Source organism: Pelobates fuscus, chromosome 12 (assembly GCF_036172605.1).
Source record: "Pelobates fuscus isolate aPelFus1 chromosome 12, aPelFus1.pri, whole genome shotgun sequence".
Taxonomy (NCBI): Eukaryota; Metazoa; Chordata; class Amphibia; order Anura; family Pelobatidae; genus Pelobates; species Pelobates fuscus.
This window is the reverse complement of record NC_086328.1, coordinates 104,648,195-104,673,306: the sequence shown is the minus strand read 5'-3', so window position 1 is coordinate 104,673,306 and position 25,112 is coordinate 104,648,195. Positions and strand designations below refer to the sequence as shown.

Sequence of the window (25,112 nt, the reverse complement as noted above, 5' to 3'; positions counted from 1 at the left end):
AGAGGTATGTTGGTGCATTTTGCTGCTAGTAAATAATAATGGGCAAAAATGTCACAATTATACTATTTTTATGAGCACAACCTCTATATACCGCCATTTGACTGATCTCACGGTACGAATGATGGATGTCATATTGCTTTTAATAAGAATGATTTTAAAACCTAGAGAAATTGTATGATTGGTCTGTGCTTTGTGCCAAATCCAGAGCAGTATCTTCAGAAGGGTTAGTGGGCATTTCACTTAAAAATCAACCCTCCTCCGCCAACACAAAGGGAGCATGAGTGGGCATGGATAAATACCAGCCAACCCAGCCTTACCCCTTCTGACTCATACTGCCTCTACAAACCTATTCATTTAACATCATGTTCTATGTTTCAGTAAGTGCTTGTGCTGTAATTAGGCATTTTTATAGGAAACGTATACATCTCGGACCAATGGATAAAAATCCTGATATAAAGTGCACTTCAGTGACTAGGAGTATATTTCACTTAATTTTTACATGATTGTCAACTGTGGACGGCAGAAGTTAAAAAAGAAAGCACATAAATTAAATACATTTCATCTGTCAGAATATAAAAAATATTTAGCTACAGCGCAGTACAGATCTAGCTAGTTCATGGGATTCTAAACTTTAAAGGAACACTTTAAAAAAAAAATATATATATATATATTTTTTTTTATTGGTAGGTTCCTATTTTTGATTAGATTACTGGGCATTTTGTGATTTAAAGGGTTAAAAATCAAGTCAATTCACCTTTATTCCAGCACTGGGAGATTCTCCTCGCTCTAACACGCCCTCCTGTACAGTCATCATTAGTGATGACATGTGTGCAATCAGATGCTTCTCATGAAGAAGTATCGGGAACACATGGCGCATGCGCCACAATCTTGGCGACCTGCCTATGATGCTTCTCATAGAGAGCAGTTCAAACCGCGAGGAAGAAAACCCTATGGGCTGTATGCTTGCTACAAAGGGGACTGAGAAAAGTGCATATTTCTCTTGAATATTATATTAACAGTTAACCCCTAAAGCACTTCAGCAAGCGTAAGTGGGACTAGAGTGTCTCTTAAAGAGCCATTTTTGCCATGCCCCTGAGATTGTCACACCCATGAAACCACCGCTGTTTACATTAACGACCAGTGTCTATTTTTAAATCTTTGTTTACAATAAATCAGAAGTTAAAGGTTAGATCCACGCTGTGTCCGGGTGGAATGTTTACAAAGTGAGTCTGTCTCTCAGAATCGTAAGAACCTCCTGAGATACGGTACGTTCCAGGCGCAACTTCGATATTGACATCTCGGGGGGTCGTCTGCCGTCGAAGAGACTGGGGGGTACCCGCTGCCAAATTCTGCAAAATAAGACATTTATCAGCCACACAGTGTACACAGGCAAGTTCTCCATCTAGTGGAGAGATTACACAACAGCAGCATTAGCAGTTTGTGATTATAAAAAGGTATTCAGTCATTAACAGGAGTAGGCAAACTACAGCCAGCGTCTCCTACATCTATAACCACAACACAAAACTACAGGCAGCCAACATGGTCCTTCGTATGACAAGGAATATAACAAAACCCATGTAAAATATTATTTAATCAACAGATGTTTCAGAAGGTAGAGAACGGTACGCTTTATGGTCGGCAAAATTTCACAGGAAAAAGTTTTACATGAATGCGACTTGCACAGCCTTCCTAGATACTTCCTGTAAAGTGAGATCTAATGTCTAAATGTATTTCAAATTCTGTTTAATTTAAAATAAAAAATTCTCTCCAGCTCTGTTAATAGCCTTCCAGACCATGCAGCAGCCTCCTGATTGTGATTAAAGTTCAATTAATAGAGCAGGAGATAAAACATCTAAAGTAAACACACTATGCTGGCAGATCTGAAAATTAAACTGTTTTTTTTAATGCAGTTTGTGCCAGTCATAGCAAGGGGAGATGTGGCTAGGGCTGCATAAACAGAAACATAAATGATTTAACTCCTAAATGTCAGAGAACGGAGGAGCATGATTTATACACAAAAACTGCTTCATTAACCCCTTAAGGACCAAACTTCTGGAATAAAATGGAATCATGACGTGTCACACATGTCGTGTGTCCTTAAGGGGTTAAAGGGACTCACCAGTGCCAGGAAAACATACCTGTTTTCCTGGCACTGCAGGTTCCTGCAGTGCCCCTCTCCCTCCCACCCCCATCCCATGTTGCTGAAGGGGTTAAAACCACTTCAGTGACTTACCTGAATCCAGCGCTGATGTCCCTCGGCGCTGGGTCAGGCTCCGCCCACGCATTAGACCTCCCCATTATTCAATGCTTTCCTATGGGGATTCCGGCAACGCTAGAGGTATTCAATGCATAGCGTGAGGACGTCCAGCATTGATTAAAACACTTTTCGGGTTTTAAGAACCCGGAAGTCCCTTTATAAAAACTGCAATAATTACACCTGCAGTGTTAAGGGTGGTGGGAGTTGGCACCCAGACCGCTTTAATGGGCAGAAGTGGTCTGGGTGCCTGGACTGTCCCTTTAAGCTAAAGTTGTTATGGTGCTTAAATGTCTCTTTAAAATTGATATTTTCATTTTGACATGAAACCTTCAATTAACAACAAAAGTTTGGTTATAAATAGGCTTTATACAAAAGGGGCAAATTCAAATTAAATTAAATTAAAAATAAAATCTAAAAGACAAAGGCTCAAAAACAACAGAAACAACAGAAAGTGCTGGAAACATGATTACAAAAATAGATACATTAAATTCTGCCAATTCCTATTTTACTAAATAACGCTCATGGCATTAAACAGTTATTGTATCGGCCCGACCATCCACAGTGGACAGAGACGCCGCTAACACTGGGAAGATTGTTTTTTACAATTTTTTTATATGTATTAAAACTGAAGAATATTACAAAGCTGGGGCCATGTACATATATTGCAATGTAAAGAAAACATTCAAAGTATCAAAACCTTTAACTCTGACTCTATTTTGGTCTATAAACATTTTCACAATAACTTAGATGGTGCTTAATAGGATACTAAAGTAGTCATGGTCCCTCAGCCCTCTGGCATTGGAAGGGTTAATAACAGCTGGTGTATATTGATACAATGACCAGGACACCCAGGTTTAGCTCACATTAATGTGAATTCCCAGTAGTTCCATTATTAGAGTTTGCCTTTGCTGATTTTCACTTACTTTCCATGTAATTACAAGAGTCAGATTGATCGAGGGGGGAATCTAATTGACATTTTGAGGTCAGAAAGCAGTTTATTTGCCCCTGGCTGCGCACATTTCACTCCAATGATCCGATGTCTCTTCACATACTTTACTGAACCGTCTATTCCGGGGATAGGCAATCCGCGGCACTCCAGATGATGTGGACTACATCGCTCACAATGCTCTTACAGCTATACTGCTGGCAAAGCATTATGGGAGATGTAGTCTACAACTTCTGGAGTGCCAAATGTTGCCCACCCCTGGTCGATTCTGTCTCCAGGAAACTGTACGAGATGTTCAGAGAGAGTTCAAGCTAGATCTCTCTAGAACTTCAGCTGCTGCCTGACTACAATCCTACAATCCACAGCAAAGTGTCTAATTGTGACTGCAGCTATAAGTGATTTGGCCAAACAGTGTCCCAGTGTTACACATAAAGAAACTACCCAGCTATGACGCAGGTTTAATTACCATTAAATAATCCAAGTTCTCCAATGTCACGGGACCTGCCGGATCTCCACATTAGGAAATGTTCCCAGTAAATAGCTTTACGTACAATCCCACCCACTGCGCACAATGAGCACAACTAGGAGACTTTGAAAGTTTATTTTTTGCCAGCTTTAGGATATTAATCTGCACACATGCTTTTCCTTGTTACCTGATTCGAAACCAGATTCAGATCTCTGTGCATTGGGTTTGGGCTGTGGAATCTGCATTTGTGATCTATTTCCTGCGTCCTCATATTAATTGCAGGGACACAATTATGGTATCTCTGAAATGCAAATAAATGAAAAACGAAATTTCAACCAACTACATATACAGTTAGTTTGGGTTTGGGAAGAAATGTGTTATGAAAATAATATAACAAAACACACACACTATTGATTTTCCTTTGGGAGTAAGTGCCATTACTAGAATCTGCTTTATAATCAATGACCAATCACTATATTAGCCAGATCGTTGAAAAACCTACTACCAGGCCTCTGCTGTTATTCAGATTTATTACACCAGATATTCAGATGCAAATATATATATATATATATAATCCCATTATATATGTATATATGAGATTTCTGTGGGAAAAGCAAGTCTTATGGCTTGACTGGTGTGTGTGTGTATTTGTATTTAGCAATGTATGAACTATCCACACCACAACTCGTTTGATAGATATTATACACACACACACACACACACACAGTCACATACAAATTAATCAAGTTAAATATTATACCTGTATTTACACACCCCACCTCTAATTTATCAGTTGGATTCAAATAAAAAAATGTCACAGACAGACATGTCAGCCAACACATGGCAAAAGATACTACCAGACATGGTAACTCCTACACATATACACAGGAGGACCGACATACACCACGCTCGCTCCACTGCCATCTCATCGCCCCTGCAATCACTCACCCACCATATGCTCAGTAACAACATTTACTGCAACCACATTTCTCTGTGCCATCGAAAGTAATCCTAAGCTGGGCAACCGTCCACAGAGGGTGGGGATGCAGCGGTTCCATGTTTAATGGTAATGCATAATATGCTCAGTGTCCATATAGCCATAAGTTACACTCAGTCTACAGGGGACACCTAGCCTACAACCTATTACCTGTACTTTGTATAACCCTGCAATATTTTCTCAAAGCTACAATGTTCTAGGCAGTATGTATAGCCTTTCAGTGTATTTTTAGTTTGCTATACCGGTCTCTGTTCGCTCTTGATTTCCCTGACTCACAAGAGTTGAGTTCTACACTGAAAACACATGTACTGGTACTGGCGGGCTGGGCAGTACTGTACTCTACTTAAATCGAGTTTCACGCCTCTGATTGCTTTAATTCTGTAACCTTCTACACTTAACCTAAACCTGCTGTGCAATCCAGCCATTAGATAGAGAGTTACACGGGATTAACACACCTACACAGCAACACCTGATTAAAGTTACTACTTACAGCCTGCTCTATGACTCCTACAGCCAGTCTTAGTTTAACACGACGTAGCAGGATCTCTCCTACTGGCTTGGTACAAGCTTGTTTCACTAAAACACAGGAGCAGTCAGGTACTATGACAGGCGAGGTCAGATCAATATATCAATGCAAAGTTTTAACCTGACATTAATCTCTACTGTGCCCAAACTATGACGTAGATCTGTGAACCACGCTAATATTACAGTTTACCCTTGTTATGCATAGTCAGTCTCACAATATACTATAAAATGTGCAATGTTATTAGATGCAATATCTTTGTCTACCTGTTGACCAGTTGGCTGGCAATAGCTATCGTTGCATTGCTTGTCTCTATGTATTGTTTTTTCTCTAAAAGAAAAAGGGGTGAAGGTTAGCGCTAATAATATATTGAACAGGCAGCGACCTTATAGAGGGTAACCCTCTAACCCTCTATACAAAGAATACAAGGTAGAAAACAGAGAAAGGTTGCGCCAATGTTAAAAAATAACCAGTAAAAACTATACAACAATAAAAATAATAATAAAAAGTTCCAATGTGTGTCTGAAGATCAAATGGTTTTTAGTCTCTAATTCCGCTGTGGGGGTGACTTCTCTTGTTGTTATGGTTCACACCGTCTCGTAATATGGAAGACACAAGAAAAGAGGACCAATCGTGCGGAGTGTATTACAGTAAACGTAGTAGTATTAAATCTTTAAGTATTACACTCACATTTAGATGAGCTATAGCCAGCTCTGGGTTTGTAGGCATATAGCGGAATAATCCCCGCTTACAGGATTTGTTGATGCTTGTCCTTCAGGGGTTTGGTCCAACTTGCAGGAGAAGAAGATAAAAACAGCAGATAGTGCTCTCTGATGGTATTTTGAGTGATGAATAAAATAAGATAAAATATACTCACAAAAGGAGTGCAGGTCTCACTGCACTTTTTGGATAGCGTTAGTGGTATAATCCCCACTTCAGGATATATAGTATAAAAATGCCAGGAAAGATAGTAAAAATTATAGTTGTGTATAAAAAATGATAATGGTGCATATATCTAACCAAAAAGTCATTTATTATTTAAAACACAATATAAAATAACCATAACGCGTTTCACCGCTGGGGCTTTATCAAAATGGTATAACATATAACCTGGCACAAGAATAGTTTATATAGGTACACTAGTACTTTAAAAAATGGCGCCAAGATGACATCATAGTTAGGTGGCCAATCAGAATCATACACTGTACATTGAGAAACAGATTTAAAATTGAGTTTAAAATTTTAAACCAAAGGGGTGTATCTTTAATAAAACGTTTGTTTAAGTCATATCCGATCGTTATTTTTTAAAAACGAGGTTTAGAACTTCAGAAGATTAAAGTTGTAAAAATCGCACGTCACGTGACCCGCACGGCACCATGGGTAATGTAGTGCGTCGGTCACGTGATCGGCTTCTACAGAGTGGGAAATGCTGACGTCCATTACAAGAGGGGCGGATTGTGAGACATCACGTGACCCGCGGCCAATAGGAGGATGGCACGTGGGTCACGTGATCGGCAGATCGGCGAAAGGGCGCATGGGAAATGTAGTTTAGCGCGCCCTTTCGATAATAAATCAGTATAAACTGATAATATTCTGAAAATACATATTAAATATGTATACAAGTGGGTAAATAAATGAATGATGGTATATACTGGCTAGTTCTAAATAAATGAATAGGTACTAGCTGATTAGGCATATAAAATATAACATTTGATGTAATAGTGCAAATAGGGAAAATAAAATGAGTATATAGACATCACTTAAATAAACTTATTGAAACCAAAAAGCAATAGAGATATTTTTAGACACATTATATGTAATAGATAGATAAAAAAATAGAATAATTAAGATGAAATAAAATAAAATAAAATAATATAATGAGACACATCTAAAAGAGTAACTAGTAGTGGAAGCTCTACATTTTAGGCTTTCATTAAGGTGCATATACACATTTGAGCATATATATTAATGGTATATATATTAATGATGAACATATAAGCGATAATGCAGTCAGGCTGGGGGTATCCCAGACTATAATGCCGTAGGTGACAGCTATGAATTGGATAGCCCCAGACTGACTGCATAAAACCATACATAATAAAATGACATTAATTAAAAAACCAATCATATTATTATAAAAAATTAAATAAATCAAAGTCAGCGTTTAAGCCTTGGGGGGTTAAAGTTTGTAAATTGAACACCCACTCCATTTCTGATCTCCCTAAGATATTTTTTATGTTGCCCCCTCTCCAGGGCAATTTACATTTTTTGATACCTATACATTTTAAAAATTTGGGATCCCGATTATGTTTAATAAAGTGCTTAGACACGGAGTGATTAGGGTATCCGTTTTTTATATTCCGGCAATGCTCTGCTAATCTAGTTTTTAGACATCTGGTGGTCATACCTACATATTGGAGGCCACATGGGCACTCCAATAGATAGATGACGTTGGTGGTGTTACAACCGATAAAATCTTTAATGGTATAGTTTCTGTTGGTGATATTGGATTTAAAATTAGTAACTTTACAGTGTGTGGAGGGAGCAGTGCTCTTACACACAATGCATCTTTTGCATTTGTAAAATCCTGTAGCTCCATCTAAAAAGGTGTGTGGTGGATTTTTTATTTCCTTAGTATAATTATCAGTTAAAATGGATCTAAAATTTGGTGCACCTCTAAAAACAATTTTCGGTTGTATTGGTAAAATTTCTTTCAGGAGATCATCCTGTCTTAAAAGATGCCAATGTTTTTTGATTGTTTTTTTGATAAAACCATTTTTGTTATTGTAATTAAAAATTATAGGAAGGGTGGGGGCTTCTGTGTTGTTTTTATCCTTATAGGTGAGGAGGCTCTCTCTAGGTTTTTCTTTCACTGATAATATAGTGTTATCCAGTTTTGTTGGTGAGTAGTTTTTTTCTATAAATTGTTTTTTTAAAACCAATGATTGTTCGTTAAAATCATTAATGTGGGAACAGTTTCGGCGTATTCTTAAAAACTGGCTTTTCGGTGCACTCTCCAGCCATGGTTTGTAGTGACAACTGGTGTGGTCAATTGCCGTGTTAGTGCATACTTTTTTAAAAAATGTTTTAGTGTGTATTGTACCTTCTTGGATAAAAATGCTTAGATCTAGAAAATTAATTATCTCTTTACTGTATTCACATGTTAAAACTATCCCTTTGTCGTTGGAATTAAGGTGTGATATAAAAGAGTTAAGTGAGTCCTCCGTGCCCTTCCATATAAAAAACAAATCATCAATGTATCTAAAATAGGAGACTAGGTTATGCTCCCAGGCATGCCGTCCCCAGATGGCACTGGATTCCCAGTCAGCCATGAAGAGGTTGGCATAACTGGGAGCAAACCTAGTCCCCATTGCTGTTCCCCTTTTCTGGAGATAAAAAGAGTCATAAAACCAAAAGTAATTGTTAGTTAAAATGATGTCTATACCTTCTACAATAAAATTAATCTGAGAGTCTGGAATTCTTTTTTCGTTAGATAGTATTGTTTTGACAGCATTGCATCCAAGTTGGTGGGGGATAATGGTATACAGGGAGGTGACATCACATGTAACGAGTGTAAAATCTGGTTCCCAACAAAAACCATTTAAAAATCTCAGTAGTGACATTGAGTCCTTCAAATAAGATTTCATAAGTTTTACCGCTGGTTGTAATAGGGTATCTATATATTGGGACAAATTGCATAACGGGGAGTTGATCCCGGACACAATGGGTCTGCCGGGGGGGTGTTGAGCGTCTTTGTGTATTTTTGGTAAAAAATAAATTACTGGGATTTTAGGATTTTTTAAAATCAGAAAATCAATCTCTCAATATGAGAACAGAGCCACACAAATACCAAAGACAACCAGCACCATATACACGTCACGAATCCCCATATGTCACCAAAAACTTCAATCACCCCACTCACCCACCCCCTCACCATTCCCCCCACAAACCGAAGCCTTATTATAGGAATTTTAACCCGAATCATGCACCCACATCCTCATACCATCGATCAGCCACATTCAAACCACGAAGAACTCCTCACTACATGTCTATACACCAAGATTCCCGTTCCAATTATTACAATGCACGGAGTCCCGACACTTTCAAACACTCACCGAAAACCCAAAGGCCTAGCCACTACTATAAAAATCACAGTGAAACCCCCATTACACATACCAATAGGTACCAATTATTATCTATCGACTCCGAAATTGAAAATGAGGATCATTTTTTAGAGATTCAAACACACCCCAACACTTTTGCAAATACACCATACCCAATAAGGGCAAAGAAAAGAACCCTAAGCCCAGAGGCAAACGGAGCGGCAGAAGACAACAAAAAAGAGAGACTAGAAAGATAAAAACCGCTCCGAAAGAATCAGATGCTGGCATTTTTAATTTGTCACAAAAAGTTTTAAATGCAGCACAGATTTCAGTTTTAAGCAAAGGACTAAAATATGCCCCAACAAATTCTTTTAAACCCTTTGAAGCATTTTTAGATGTCAACAAATTCGTACGTAAAGCTACACTTAAGAGATTTTTTAATGCGCAAAACCCAGCAACCAATCCCCCTACCCCCTCATCCCTCCCTCCCCCTACCTCCACCGAGCAATCTGCTTACATTAACACGGACCTCAAACCAAAATCTACTTTTTATCCCTATCATTTTAAATCAGCCCCACTAGTGATGTTTGAGAAATCAGTACTAAGAGATTTTAATAAAACCAAATACAATAAATATGATGCACAGAACCTAAATGCACTAGAAAAGAGAGCTATCAAACAATTGCAACAAGACAAAGACATTGTTATCAAACCTGCAGACAAGGGTGGGGGTCTAGTTATCCAATCGAGTTCAATGTATATTAATGAAGCTTATAAACAACTAAACGATACTGCTATATATGAGAAATTATCTAGGGATCCCACATCATCCATACAGCAAAAAATAATTACCTTTCTACAAAAAGGACTAGATGAAAATATTTTGAACAAAAAAGAATTTGATTACCTGTTTGTAAAAAATCCTAAAATCCCAGTAATTTATTTTTTACCAAAAATACACAAAGACGCTCAACACCCCCCCGGCAGACCCATTGTGTCCGGGATCAACTCCCCGTTATGCAATTTGTCCCAATATATAGATACCCTATTACAACCAGCGGTAAAACTTATGAAATCTTATTTGAAGGACTCAATGTCACTACTGAGATTTTTAAATGGTTTTTGTTGGGAACCAGATTTTACACTCGTTACATGTGATGTCACCTCCCTGTATACCATTATCCCCCACCAACTTGGATGCAATGCTGTCAAAACAATACTATCTAACGAAAAAAGAATTCCAGACTCTCAGATTAATTTTATTGTAGAAGGTATAGACATCATTTTAACTAACAATTACTTTTGGTTTTATGACTCTTTTTATCTCCAGAAAAGGGGAACAGCAATGGGGACTAGGTTTGCTCCCAGTTATGCCAACCTCTTCATGGCTGACTGGGAATCCAGTGCCATCTGGGGACGGCATGCCTGGGAGCATAACCTAGTCTCCTATTTTAGATACATTGATGATTTGTTTTTTATATGGAAGGGCACGGAGGACTCACTTAACTCTTTTATATCACACCTTAATTCCAACGACAAAGGGATAGTTTTAACATGTGAATACAGTAAAGAGATAATTAATTTTCTAGATCTAAGCATTTTTATCCAAGAAGGTACAATACACACTAAAACATTTTTTAAAAAAGTATGCACTAACACGGCAATTGACCACACCAGTTGTCACTACAAACCATGGCTGGAGAGTGCACCGAAAAGCCAGTTTTTAAGAATACGCCGAAACTGTTCCCACATTAATGATTTTAACGAACAATCATTGGTTTTAAAAAAACAATTTATAGAAAAAAACTACTCACCAACAAAACTGGATAACACTATATTATCAGTGAAAGAAAAACCTAGAGAGAGCCTCCTCACCTATAAGGATAAAAACAACACAGAAGCCCCCACCCTTCCTATAATTTTTAATTACAATAACAAAAATGGTTTTATCAAAAAAACAATCAAAAAACATTGGCATCTTTTAAGACAGGATGATCTCCTGAAAGAAATTTTACCAATACAACCGAAAATTGTTTTTAGAGGTGCACCAAATTTTAGATCCATTTTAACTGATAATTATACTAAGGAAATAAAAAATCCACCACACACCTTTTTAGATGGAGCTACAGGATTTTACAAATGCAAAAGATGCATTGTGTGTAAGAGCACTGCTCCCTCCACACACTGTAAAGTTACTAATTTTAAATCCAATATCACCAACAGAAACTATACCATTAAAGATTTTATCGGTTGTAACACCACCAACGTCATCTATCTATTGGAGTGCCCATGTGGCCTCCAATATGTAGGTATGACCACCAGATGTCTAAAAACTAGATTAGCAGAGCATTGCCGGAATATAAAAAACGGATACCCTAATCACTCCGTGTCTAAGCACTTTATTAAACATAATCGGGATCCCAAATTTTTAAAATGTATAGGTATCAAAAAATTTAAATTGCCCTGGAGAGGGGGCAACATAAAAAATATCTTAGGGAGATCAGAAATGGAGTGGGTGTTCAATTTACAAACTTTAACCCCCCAAGGCTTAAACGCTGACTTTGATTTATTTAATTTTTTATAATAATATGATTGGTTTTTTAATTAATGTCATTTTATTATGTATGGTTTTATGCAGTCAGTCTGGGGCTATCCAATTCATAGCTGTCACCTACGGCATTATAGTCTGGGATACCCCCAGCCTGACTGCATTATCGCTTATATGTTCATCATTAATATATATACCATTAATATATATGCTCAAATGTGTATATGCACCTTAATGAAAGCCTAAAATGTAGAGCTTCCACTACTAGTTACTCTTTTAGATGTGTCTCATTATATTATTTTATTTTATTTTATTTCATCTTAATTATTCTATTTTTTTATCTATCTATTACATATAATGTGTCTAAAAATATCTCTATTGCTTTTTGGTTTCAATAAGTTTATTTAAGTGATGTCTATATACTCATTTTATTTTCCCTATTTGCACTATTACATCAAATGTTATATTTTATATGCCTAATCAGCTAGTACCTATTCATTTATTTAGAACTAGCCAGTATATACCATCATTCATTTATTTACCCACTTGTATACATATTTAATATGTATTTTCAGAATATTATCAGTTTATACTGATTTATTATCGAAAGGGCGCGCTAAACTACATTTCCCATGCGCCCTTTCGCCGATCTGCCGATCACGTGACCCACGTGCCATCCTCCTATTGGCCGCGGGTCACGTGATGTCTCACAATCCGCCCCTCTTGTAATGGACGTCAGCATTTCCCACTCTGTAGAAGCCGATCACGTGACCGACGCACTACATTACCCATGGTGCCGTGCGGGTCACGTGACGTGCGATTTTTACAACTTTAATCTTCTGAAGTTCTAAACCTCGTTTTTAAAAAATAACGATCGGATATGACTTAAACAAACGTTTTATTAAAGATACACCCCTTTGGTTTAAAATTTTAAACTCAATTTTAAATCTGTTTCTCAATGTACAGTGTATGATTCTGATTGGCCACCTAACTATGATGTCATCTTGGCGCCATTTTTTAAAGTACTAGTGTACCTATATAAACTATTCTTGTGCCAGGTTATATGTTATACCATTTTGATAAAGCCCCAGCGGTGAAACGCGTTATGGTTATTTTATATTGTGTTTTAAATAATAAATGACTTTTTGGTTAGATATATGCACCATTATCATTTTTTATACACAACTATAATTTTTACTATCTTTCCTGGCATTTTTATACTATATATCCTGAAGTGGGGATTATACCACTAACGCTATCCAAAAAGTGCAGTGAGACCTGCACTCCTTTTGTGAGTATATTTTATCTTATTTTATTCATCACTCAAAATACCATCAGAGAGCACTATCTGCTGTTTTTATCTTCTTCTCCTGCAAGTTGGACCAAACCCCTGAAGGACAAGCATCAACAAATCCTGTAAGCGGGGATTATTCCGCTATATGCCTACAAACCCAGAGCTGGCTATAGCTCATCTAAATGTGAGTGTAATACTTAAAGATTTAATACTACTACGTTTACTGTAATACACTCCGCACGATTGGTCCTCTTTTCTTGTGTCTTCCATATTACGAGACGGTGTGAACCATAACAACAAGAGAAGTCACCCCCACAGCGGAATTAGAGACTAAAAACCATTTGATCTTCAGACACACATTGGAACTTTTTATTATTATTTTTATTGTTGTATAGTTTTTACTGGTTATTTTTTAACATTGGCGCAACCTTTCTCTGTTTTCTACATTGTTTTTTCTCTGCATGGAAAATAAAGAATTATAAAAAAATAAAACAAATATATCACAGCATTTGTCTAATCAGATTTTTCACAAACGCAGTCTGCATCACCACAAAACAGTTTCCATATGGTGTTCATGGCTAATCTCAGCAAACACGTTTCACACGACTGATATTGCACGGTGCCAGATTTCGTAATTTCTTTCTGAGAGAGGTTTTATTTTAGCATGTTCAGATCTTTTTATGTACTCTCAATAGTTAGGATACAAAAAAAAAAAACTGAAGTGTTCTTGGACTACCTGGTTTCAATAGGAACTTATCTATGAATTATACAAACTACTAGGGTGAGACATTCCTGGGGATTGCAAATTTAAAACCTATACCCGGATATATAATGGTTTCCAAATAAATAGTCCCCGCACCCAAACATCTACTGGAGGTAGACAAACACCGATCAGGTAATGTCTCTGGGTCCAATTACCGCACCAGCCACCACTGGCACCAGAACTAAACGTGTCCCGGCAAGGTGCAGTAATAAGGATTAAATCACACTTAGTGTTCATGAACATCTCCAGAGCCAACAACAGCCATTACTAGTTAATAATATTCCATATCTTCAATTTCCACCAGTGCAACGCTCTATAGCTGCATACACGCTAGAACATGAATTATTCAGGATCACATAATAAAGTTAATTACCTCGCACTGCTCCGTCGTGTGACGCATGAATTTGGCCATGGCGGAAAATGCTTCCTCCAGACATTCACGCTCATCTAAAGGCTGTAAAAAGGATTTTATATCGATATGAAAGGAATTTGTAAAAATAATGCAGTGACTGTGCAGACATATAGCGATTATAGGAGGAAATAAAAAGTTATCTGTAGAATGAGAAGAAACATTGCCAGCAAATCAATCATAATATAAAATACATCTTTTTTTTTTTATTTATTGAGGGATGGATCTACCCTAGAAAGCAATACGTACTATAATGCACATTGCACTCTGGGACAGCATGTCTTCCATATTGTAAATTTTGTGGTTTGTTTACTAAAATATGAGTGAGGCACAAGAAATCAGTTCTTTATAAGGTGAAAATACTGGCCTTGGGTGGGTGATGGGTTCTCTTTAATGTCTAAAGCACGGATTGCATGGCGCATGCACATTCACCCATCGCAGAGCTGAGATTTCACAGATCATGAAACTGACCTTGTCCTGCTCTGGTGACATCTGCTCCTGTCGCATTTGCCGTCCATGTTTGCAGGAGACGGACCAGTTCACTTCCCTCCGCTTGGCTCGTTCTAGAACCTCCAGACCAAGCTCTGCCGTCTGCTTTAAGGAATATTCCATCCATTTATATTTATTCTCCATTCATGCCCTGCAAAGAAGCAAAACTTGTCAAAAAACAAAAATCCCATTATTACAATGTGAAAGGGAAGCTATTTATAACTAAAGGAGACATAATATTACAAAAAAGGGAAATTAACCCTCCCCACATAATAAACCCTCCCCTCCCCCCCACTAAAATGACAATTGGGACATTATATTATTCAGGCCCCAAATTGCTAACAGAATGCTTGTTCTGTCCAGGCAAGGCGATCCTACTGACATACACCAGATTTAATATCACATCTTTTATGAATCTCCCCATCCTTACAAATCATACCAGTCGGTCTGACGACATTTCACTGCGTCATCCAGAATAAGAAGCCGATCAAAGCAAGGTAAGTGGTTTTTCTACATGGTGACTCCTGGCGTTAATGATTTGCTCTAACATTCCTAACAGAAGGCTTTCAAAAGTACTTATCTGTAAAAGACACTCTGGACCCTCGAAAAAAATTTATGTATAAAGAGTTTGTCCTATGTTTTAATTTTACAAAAAGTGCAGATTTCAATAGCAATTGTCACTTTTATAAATTAGTCTGGTTACACCCCTCTGGCTGTCAATCAGACAGCTGGTCCTGTTACATCCTGGTTTGATTAGCTCAGTGCAGCTAAACCCAAGAGGCAGCAATTACCCAGAGCACCTGCCTCGCAAAGACTTCTCATTGAGCTGCATTGGGAAGTCTGTGATTGGACAGTCACAGTAAGTCTGGGCGGAGTTAGAAGGGGAGGGCTTGCAAAGACAGCAGACAAGAGATCTGCAGCTTTACAATCTGTTTTTAGATACAACTCCAATGAAATAAATCATAATCAAATGCATGCACGTTTTGATGGAGGATATATCTACTAGGAAGTGATTAGTTATTTTGTATTTGCACAGTGCAGTGTCGCTTTAAACAGCTTTATATAATTAGATAATTACCTGCTTGTGTTATCACACCGATCATTAAATAATCACAAAGTACAATATATCACGCAGGCTGTTGATGGCAAACACCTTGACATTACTTATAAAGAAATCTGCAAACACCAGGAAGTTACCATGGAAACGGAATACAGGATTCTCTGTCAATGGAAACCTGCCGGGTTCTACAGTCATGCCAATCTCACAAATTGAATTTCTCATTTAAGGCCACGTTAACCAAATTGTAACAATTCTCTCGGTCCTGTGTATTTACAGTTTAGCTATTTTGACCTAATATTTTACATTTGCAAGTAAAATTAAAACGTATGTTACTTATGTGAGCACAGGGCCGGTGGAGGGCATTAATGGTAAATAAAGAGATGGCTGGGTCTGACATCTTACAGACTATTTACTAAATTATGAATGTCAGGAGTACAGAAACAGGAGGTGGAGCCCAGAGAGACCATGTCTTGTTAATATCTTAAGATAACATTAGAAAATATTACAATTATACGGCCTCTCTGGGCTTCTGTGGGAGGTAGCTAAAGTGAGTTTACAATCTAAGTGAATTTTACATTTTAAAATAGAAAATTCAGTTTCAGCTCCCCACAATTCACACTATAGTAAATATCCCTGTCTAGAGTGAAAGGTATCCGAAATGGGGATGATACATTCTTACACCATCTATCCTGGCACATCTCCCAACATGTCACATGGTCATAGAGGGGCACTGGGACGGGGCTGTTATCAGAAATTTGAGGTGACTTACTCATAACAATTTATACAATTAAATGTAATTTATAACAAGAACAATGTATCTTATTTCCACATACTGATTTCTAAACACATTTATTGTAGTTTAAATACACATTACTGGGAGTATTGTTGCTCTGGAGCTCTGTTATACACTCAGACTCATCAACAATATGGAGCTCCTAGAAAAGAGGGACATTAGAATAGAAAATAAGGACAGTGGGATTTGGGTCCAAAAAGAAACTGTCCCTCATATATAGGTACACTTGAGAGGTACACAACACGGGACATACTAAAAGGAATGACAGATTGGAATGCCCATAGACTTTAACAAGGCAGTGGAATGCCCATAGAGAATAATGGACATAAAAGGAATGCCCATAGAGAATAATGGAAACAAAAGATTTCAATTAGAAACAAAACTATTAGACATATGAAATAAATCTTTTGCCACAATACTCTCCAGATTCAGTGTTAATTTTTGAAATTGAGATTAAGTGGGATTATCATTGTTTTCTATGGAATGACAATGGTGAATGACTAAAGAGAATGCCCATAGACTATAATGGGAGGCAACATATAAACTCATTTGCAGGTAAATCTGTGTAATGTAGCAAATTCATCTTTACCACAGGTGTTCCCCAAGTACAGCAGTAGATTGTAAAATGAAAAGTAACTGGGATTATAGCTTTTTTCTATGGAATGACAGGTAAATGATACAATGGAATGCCCATTGAGTATAATGGGAAGCAATATGAGACTTGGAATCTGAACTGTAAAACATATCAAGTAAATCTTTTGCAGGCATACTCTGCGAGTCACATTCTAGGTTTCTAATTTTCTTTGTTAACTCACTGAGGGTTATTTTATATATATATATATATATATATATGTGTGTGTGTGTGGGAGTGTGCTGTGTGTGTGAGCGAGGGTGCTGTGTGTCTGAGGGTGCGCTGTGTGTGTCTGGGGGCGCTGTGTGCGTCTTGGTGTGCTGTGTGCGTCTTGGTGTGCTGTGTGCGTCTGGGGGCGCTGTGTGCGTCTGGGGGCGCTGTGTGCGTCTGGGGGCGCTGTGTGCGCGTCTGGGGGCGCTGTGTGCGCGTCTGGGGGCGCTGTGTGCGCGTCTGGGGGCGCTGTGTGCGCGTCTGGGGGCGCTGTGTGCGCGTCTGGGGGCGCTGTGTGCGCGTCTGGGGGCGCTGTGTGTGCGTCTGGGGGCGCTGTGTGTGCGTCTGGGGGCGCTGTGTGTGCGTCTGGGGGCGCTGTGTGTGCGTCTGGGGGCGCTGTGTGTGCGTCTGGGGGCGCTGTGTGTGCGTCTGGGGGCGCTGTGTGTGCGTCTGGGGGCGCTGTGTGTGCGTCTGGGGGCGCTGTGTGTGCGTCTGGGGGCGCTGTGTGTGCGTCTGGGGGCGCTGTGTGTGCGTCTGGGGGTGCTGTGTGTGCGTCTGGGGGTGCTGTGTGTGCGTCTGGGGGTGCTGTGTGTGCGTCTGGGGGTGCTGTGTGTGCGTCTGGGGGTGCTGTGTGTGCGTCTGGGGGTGCTGTGTGTGCGTCTGGGGGTGCTGTGTGTGTGTCTGGGGGTGCTGTGTGTGTGTCTGGGGGTGCTGTGTGTGTGTCTGGGGGTGCTGTGTGTGTGTCTGGGGGTGCTGTGTGTGTGTCTGGGGGTGCTGTGTGTGTGTCTGGGGGTCCTGTGTGTGTGTCTGGGGGTCCTGTGTGTGTGTCTGGGGGTCCTGTGTGTGTCTGGGGGTCCTGTGTGTGTCTGGGGGTCCTGTGTGTGTCTGGGGGTCCTGTGTGTGTCTGGGGGTCCTGTGTGTGTCTGGGGGTCCTGTGTGTGTCTGGGGGTCCTGTGTGTGTCTGGGGGTCCTGTGTGTGTCTGGGGGTCCTGTGTGTGTCTGGGGGTGCTGTGTGTGTCTGGGGGTTCTGTGTGTGTCTGGGGGTTCTGTGTGTGTCTGGGGGTTCTGTGTGTGTCTGGGGGTTCTGTGTGTGTCTGAGGGTGCTGTGTGTGTCTGGGGGTGCTGTGTGTGTCTGGGGGTGCTGTGTGTGTCTGGGGGTGCTGTGTGTGTCTGGGGGTGCTGTGTGTGTCTGGGGGTGCTGTGTGTGTCTGGGGGTGCTGTGTGTGTCTGGGGGTGCTGTGTGTGTCTGGGGGTGCTGTGTGTGTCTGGGGGTGCTGTGTGTGTCTGGGTGCTGTGTGGGAATGTATTTTTTAATTTAAATTAAAATATATATTTTTTTTATTAATAATAAAAAAAAAAATTATACCCCCCCCCCCCACTCCCTTCTTACCTTAGCCTGGGAGGGGGTGGGGAGCCGGTCTGCCTGGGAGGGAGGTGGGGATCCGTTCTTCCTGGGGTGGGGAGCCATGCTTCCTTCCCTGGTGGTCCAGTGGTGAGAGTGATCTCTAACCTGCAGGCTAGAGTTCACTCTCGCGAGATCTGAGCGTTGCTGCGGTAACCGCGGCAACGCTCAGACCTCGCGATAGGACCCGGCGGAGCTGCTGGCTAGAGCTCCGCCGGTACTCTCTCCTGCCTCCCTCCTTCCCTCCCCAGCCCGCGGCCGCATCTCAATGTCTCTGGGCCGGTGTGGGAGATCTTTGATCTCCCCACCGGTCCATGGAGACACACAGCAGGGTTGGCGCTTGGATAGCGCTGGCCCTGCAGGGGCTGGCAGGGGAGATTTCCCCTGCCGGCCTCGGCCCCACGGCCATCGCGGCCCACCGGGCATTTGCCCGGTGTGCCCGATGGCCAGTCCGGGCCTGCTATAGACAACCAGATCACTTCATCTGTTTTAAGTGTCTCTATATTGTAAGCTTGTCTGAGCAGGACCTCATCAACCTATTGTTCATGTAAGACTTTATAATTGTCTCATTTCATTAAATGTCCTTCTTTTCTAATATTGTAAAGCGCTGTGAAATAAGTTGGAGCTATATAAATACCAATAATAAGTGGTTTGGTATATTGCTGTTTATCTATGTGAGCTATGTTTTGTTTCCATTGGCTAATCCAGTTGTTCGAAACACGAACAAAAGAAAGTGTAGACCTAGGACCAAAGGTCCAGGAAACACTAGGTGAGATATAGATCTCAGTTGTCTGTTAAAAATATCATTTTAATCGGTATACATAATCATGAACACACAAAAAGAGATAATGAAACAAATAATAATAATAATAAAAGTGAATATAAATCACCCACTCTGGAAGGGAGATCTAAGGAGCTCCGGGAGCTATAGGAGGAGTTTGTATAGGAGTATACAGCTGTAATCACCAAATCACTCTGTCAGCCGGGAATATACCGTGCTACCTCTAAATAGAGGGCTGGTAGTGGTGATGGTGCCTACAATTTATTGAAAGGGACACCTAACTCCTAGTAAAGACATAGAGCCTACCCCTAGCACACACTGACTGGTAATTGCAGATAAATCCTCGATGCACGCTCCCTACTAAAGGGGTAGAGACAATCAGGTCTCAGTGGTGACTGTGAGAATACTGCTTAAAACAGTGTTACAAAGTAGCTCATGTGATATACTAGGTATAGTTCAGCATACTATCGATACTTTAGAATCACACTAGGTTCGTGACCGCAGAGCAAACATCAGTATAATATTACCAACATTAAAGTGGGAACAAACGTGCCTTTCATAGAGGCTATACTGAGGAATACTTAGATAGAGCGGTGTTCTTAGGTAACCAAGGACAACAGGTGGGTATGATTTCTCAGACTCCCAGTACTAGGTGGACAGGAGAAGTAATTAATTAAGAGTTAAGGAGACATTCCGGTATTTGACAGTTCATACCGATTAGGCCTTCGAGTCACTATGATCTGGATCTAGATCAGTATAATGAGTGGATAAATACTGATAAGTAACTTGAAAGAGCTCTTAAATAGTAGAGATATAGCTCGTACAATAACCCCATCCAGCCCAGTGCTGGCTAAACTGCATACCCAGATAGCAACCAGAGTGTCCAGTTGATCCCAAACATTTTAGGTTAAAGGTGCCCTTAATATTTCAGTATTTTCCCAGGGCACCCCAAGTCAAAATTTCTAGGTTGTATACAGGGCCGCCGTCAGAAATTTTAAGGCCCCTAACTTAGCTGCGTGTCTGGGCCCCTGGGAGCCCGCATCCAAGCCCGCCCACAGGAATACACACACACACACAGACACAAACACACGCACGCACTGATACAAAAGGACACAGATACACACAAAGATACATACTAACAGACACGCATACTGAAATAGACATACACGCATATAGGCATACATACTGACACACATATACAGACACACAGGCATACATATTGACAGACAGACACATAATAACATACATACTGTCAGGATCCCACGGGCGACTGCGAGGGGAGGCTGCAGTCCGCTCGCGGCACTCACCCTCCAGCCGTCCGCGGGTCCTTTCCCGGCATACGCTCGCTGGGCGGCATCCTCCCAGCCTCGGATGCCGCCCGCGTCCTCCTCTCCGTCCCCCAGCGGCAGCATGCATGACGCTGAATGCTGGGGGACCGCCCACTCTTGTACACACCGCGGTCAGCCACCTGACCCGGCGTTAAAGACACAGTACGACAATCACAGTGGGAGACATAGATATCTCCCACGTGTGATTGTTAATTCTGATTGGAAGTTATCCAATCAGAATTAACCACAGGGTTGAAATACTTACCTTTCCTGTTCCTCCCTGCCCTGTTGTGGTCTTTGCTTACTAGTATTGATACTGAACATGTGTTTCTGGTTACGTACTCTCTGGCTTGTTAAACTGACTTTGTGACTTTCTCCTACCCTTTGACCTCGGCTTGTTTCTCGTTATCCTGTCTTCTGGTTCCCCTTACTTGGCTTGTCTCCTGACTATTCTGTGTGTGCTTAGCCTGGCCACTCTAAGGTCCGGTACGGCACCCTTTCTGTGTGTGTGTTAGCGTGCTAGGTTCCCCGAATCGTGACACATACAGACACACACACGCATAAGGACATACAGACACTGACATACATACATTCATACTGGCATACATTGACAGTGGCATGCATACATACTGACAGACATAGATACATGCATACTGACATACATGCATACAGACATACATGCATACAGACACTGATATCCATACACACACACACACAGACATACATTCATAATGACATACATTGGTACTGGTATACATACATATATGCATACTGACATGCATGCATACAGACACTGACATCCATACATACACACAAACATATATTCATACAGACATACATTGATACTCATACATACATATATACATACTGACAGACCTACATATATACACATACTGACAGACGTAAATACATACTGACAGACATACACACTGACACAGACAGCTGATTTGTCAGCCACCCTCCTGTTTCTTACTGTTTCTTTGCAGGAGGGTGACTGGGGCTGATGGGAGTCAGCGTGGCTCTCCCTCTTCAAGGCCTCCACGCTGCCTCTCCTCCTGCGCAGAGTGAGCTGGGAGGAAGTGACCGGCCGTCACTTCCTCCGAGCAGCACTTGCATTGCGGCTGCATTTATTTTTTCTTCAAGGGGCCCTGTCGCGCTATTACACGGTCACAGTGCTGACAGTGCCCCTGAAGATATAGGGCCCATCGGGTGGCACTAAGTGCATGGGCCACCCAATGGGCCCCATTAGCGTGCGGGCCCCGGTACAACTGCACCGGCGGCAGTTCCGTCGCTACACGTGTGGCTTGGGCAATTTCAAGAATTTACACTGAACCTTCACGGTTCAGAGTCCAAGTCACATATTGCTTCTCATTATACTCTATGGGCATTCCATTGTATCATTTACCTGTCATTCCATAGAAAAAAGCTATAATCCCAGTTACTTTTCATTTTACAATCTACTGATGTACTTGGGGAACACCTGTGGTAAAGATAAATTTGCTACATAACACAGATTTACCTGCAAATGAGTTTATATGTTGCCTCCCATTATACTCTATGGGCATTCTCTTTAGTCATTCACCATTGTCATTCCATAGAAAACAATGATAATCCCACTTAATCTCAATTTCAAAAATTGCCAATGAACTCGCAGAGTATGCCTGCAAAAGATTTACTTGATATGTTTCACGGTTCAGATTCCAAGTCACATATTGCTTCCCATTATAGTCTATGGTCATTCCATTGTATCATTTACCTGTCATTCCTTAGAAAAAGAGCTATAATCCCAGTTACTTTTAATTTGACAATCTACTTCTGTACTTGGGGAACACCTGTGGTAAAGATGAATTTGCTACATTACACAGATTTACCTGCAAATGAGTTTATGTGTTGCCTCCCATTATAGTCTATGGGCATTCTCTTTAGTCATTCACCATTGTCATTCCATAGAAAACAATGATAATCCCACTTAATCTCAATTTCAAAAATTTACACTGAATCTGGAGAGTATTATGGCAAAAGATGTATTTCATATGTGTAATAGTTTTGTCTCTAATTGAAATCTTTTGTTTCCATTATTCTCTATGGGCATTCCTTTTATGTCCATTATTCTCTATGGGCATTCCACTGCCTTGTTAAAGTCTATGGGCATTCCAATCTGTCATTCCTTTTAGTATGTCCCCACAACACAATTTGATTAATCCTGTAATCACTGAGCAAAACAAAGATTAATGCTGGGACTGAAACAGGAAATGCAGGACAGTGAGTAGCACTGAGAATTTACAGTCAGGAAACTGAACCTTGTATTGATTATTATTAATTGGAGGAGGGGCAGAGTTTAAACCTGCTCTCACCTGGCAAAGGATGCAGGGAATTGGAGTCTTCATCCAGCAGGAAACAGTGTATCTCTGTGACCATATAGAACAAGGCAGCCTGACTGCTGGGAAGGAGGCTAAATGTCAGACCATAAGAAAGAGAGGCATGACGGGAGATGTATTTCTACTCCAGAAGGGGTTATGAGGAGCCCCTCCCCGGGAATATGGCGCAGGGAGCAGAGGCATGACGGGAATTGTAGTTCATTTTTAGCTTTCCATATTTTAAAGGGACAAAAATAATGTGTTGAAAAGATGTAGTCCTAATTATTACTGTATGAGTTAATGGAAACATATACATGATGGGAGTTGTAGTCTTCATTATTACTGTGTAAGGTAAAGGAAAGATACATGATGGGAGCTGTAATCCTTATTAATAATGTTTGAGGTAAAGGCAACACATACATGATGGGAATTGTAGTCCTCATTATCACTGTATCAGTTAAAGGAAACAAGAGCATGATGGGAGTTGTAGACTAGTCCTCATTATTACTGTATCAGTTAAAGGAAACAGAAACATGATAGAAATGTCGTCCTCACTATTACTGTATGAGTTAAAGGGAAAGGCTTCATTATGGGAGTTGCAGTCCTCATTATTACTGTGTGAGTTAAAGGGGACAGATTCATGATGGGAGTTGTAATCCTCATTATTACTCTTTGAGGTAAATGGAACAGATATATGATGGGAGTTGTAGTCCTGATTATTACTGTATAAGGTAAAGGAAACAGATACATGATGGGAGCTGTAGTCATTACGATTGTGTGTGCTCTTAACCCCTTAAGGACACATGACATGTGTGACATGTCATACATCCCTTTTATTCCAGAAGTTTGGTCCTTAAGGGGTTAAAGCAAGGCCCTCACTACCTCTTCAAACTTGCCTTTTGGTATTTACTTGTATGCCTTGTAATGCGCTCCATAGATAATAATAAAATAATACATTTGACAGACAGCCTAGCGGAACCTATGTCTCACCAATGTTGCCAATGCTGATTCTACTATGGTCAAGCTACTGCTTCTGTTTGTTGCATACCACTGTATATGTCACTGTCTACCACTCAAACACAAATAAAGAATGTAAAAAAAAATAAAAAATTGACAGACAGGCTGAAAGTAGAAGCTTTAAAGATTTACTGGATTCAGCGTGTCAGGGGTTAGAAGAGGTCGTGTTTTTCAACCTTTGACCCCAGTTCAATAATGCGAAGGATTCCAATAACTTACACTCCTTTTTTTATTCTCAGTATTGTTTTTTTGCCGGAAAACTCAATTTCTCATCATTATGGTTATTTGGCAAAATCTGTGTAAAAAAAATGGAAACTTCCCAACTCTGAGGAACACAATATCTTTTCCTTTTATGGGCCGTCTGCTGTGTTGTTATAAATTCTTACTGTTTAAATTAACCGCTTCATTATATTGTGTAACTTGTTTGTTGCTAATTAAAGACACAAAGTAAATACATTAATCAGAAAAAACAAGTTCTGACATAACGACAAGGCTTTAAAATTATAAAATCATTGTTGGTTAAACAACGTAATTATAAATTCTCCATAGAGAGCATCTCCATATTCTATAAATGTTAAAATAATTAACTATTTGCCGCATCATTGTAACACGAGAACCAAACAAAGCTGTATTCCTAACAGTATAGTCCTTCTGCCACCACACCCTCCCCCAGGCAATGAAAAGATTAAATAACCTGATTTCTACGTCATTGCAAGGGGAGCCTGATGCGCATGCACA

General features: G+C 40.2%; 2 protein-coding genes across 2 annotated transcripts in view; one reads left to right on the top strand and one right to left on the bottom strand.

Annotated features, from left to right (window-relative positions):
• Positions 1–25,112, top strand: part of TMEM9B (TMEM9 domain family member B) — a 242,560-nt gene that overhangs the window by 55,649 nt on the left and 161,799 nt on the right. The window lies entirely within an intron of this gene.
• On the bottom strand, positions 699–23,469 carry AKIP1 (A-kinase interacting protein 1). The gene is made up of 5 exons (XM_063437246.1): positions 23,355–23,469; positions 14,778–14,946; positions 14,271–14,351; positions 3,857–3,970; positions 699–1,349 (listed from the first exon to the last, which is right to left on the bottom strand). Exons 2-5 carry the CDS (start codon positions 14,937–14,939, stop codon positions 1,173–1,175), a joined length of 534 nt encoding a protein of 177 aa, XP_063293316.1. The 5' UTR covers positions 14,940–14,946; positions 23,355–23,469; the 3' UTR covers positions 699–1,172.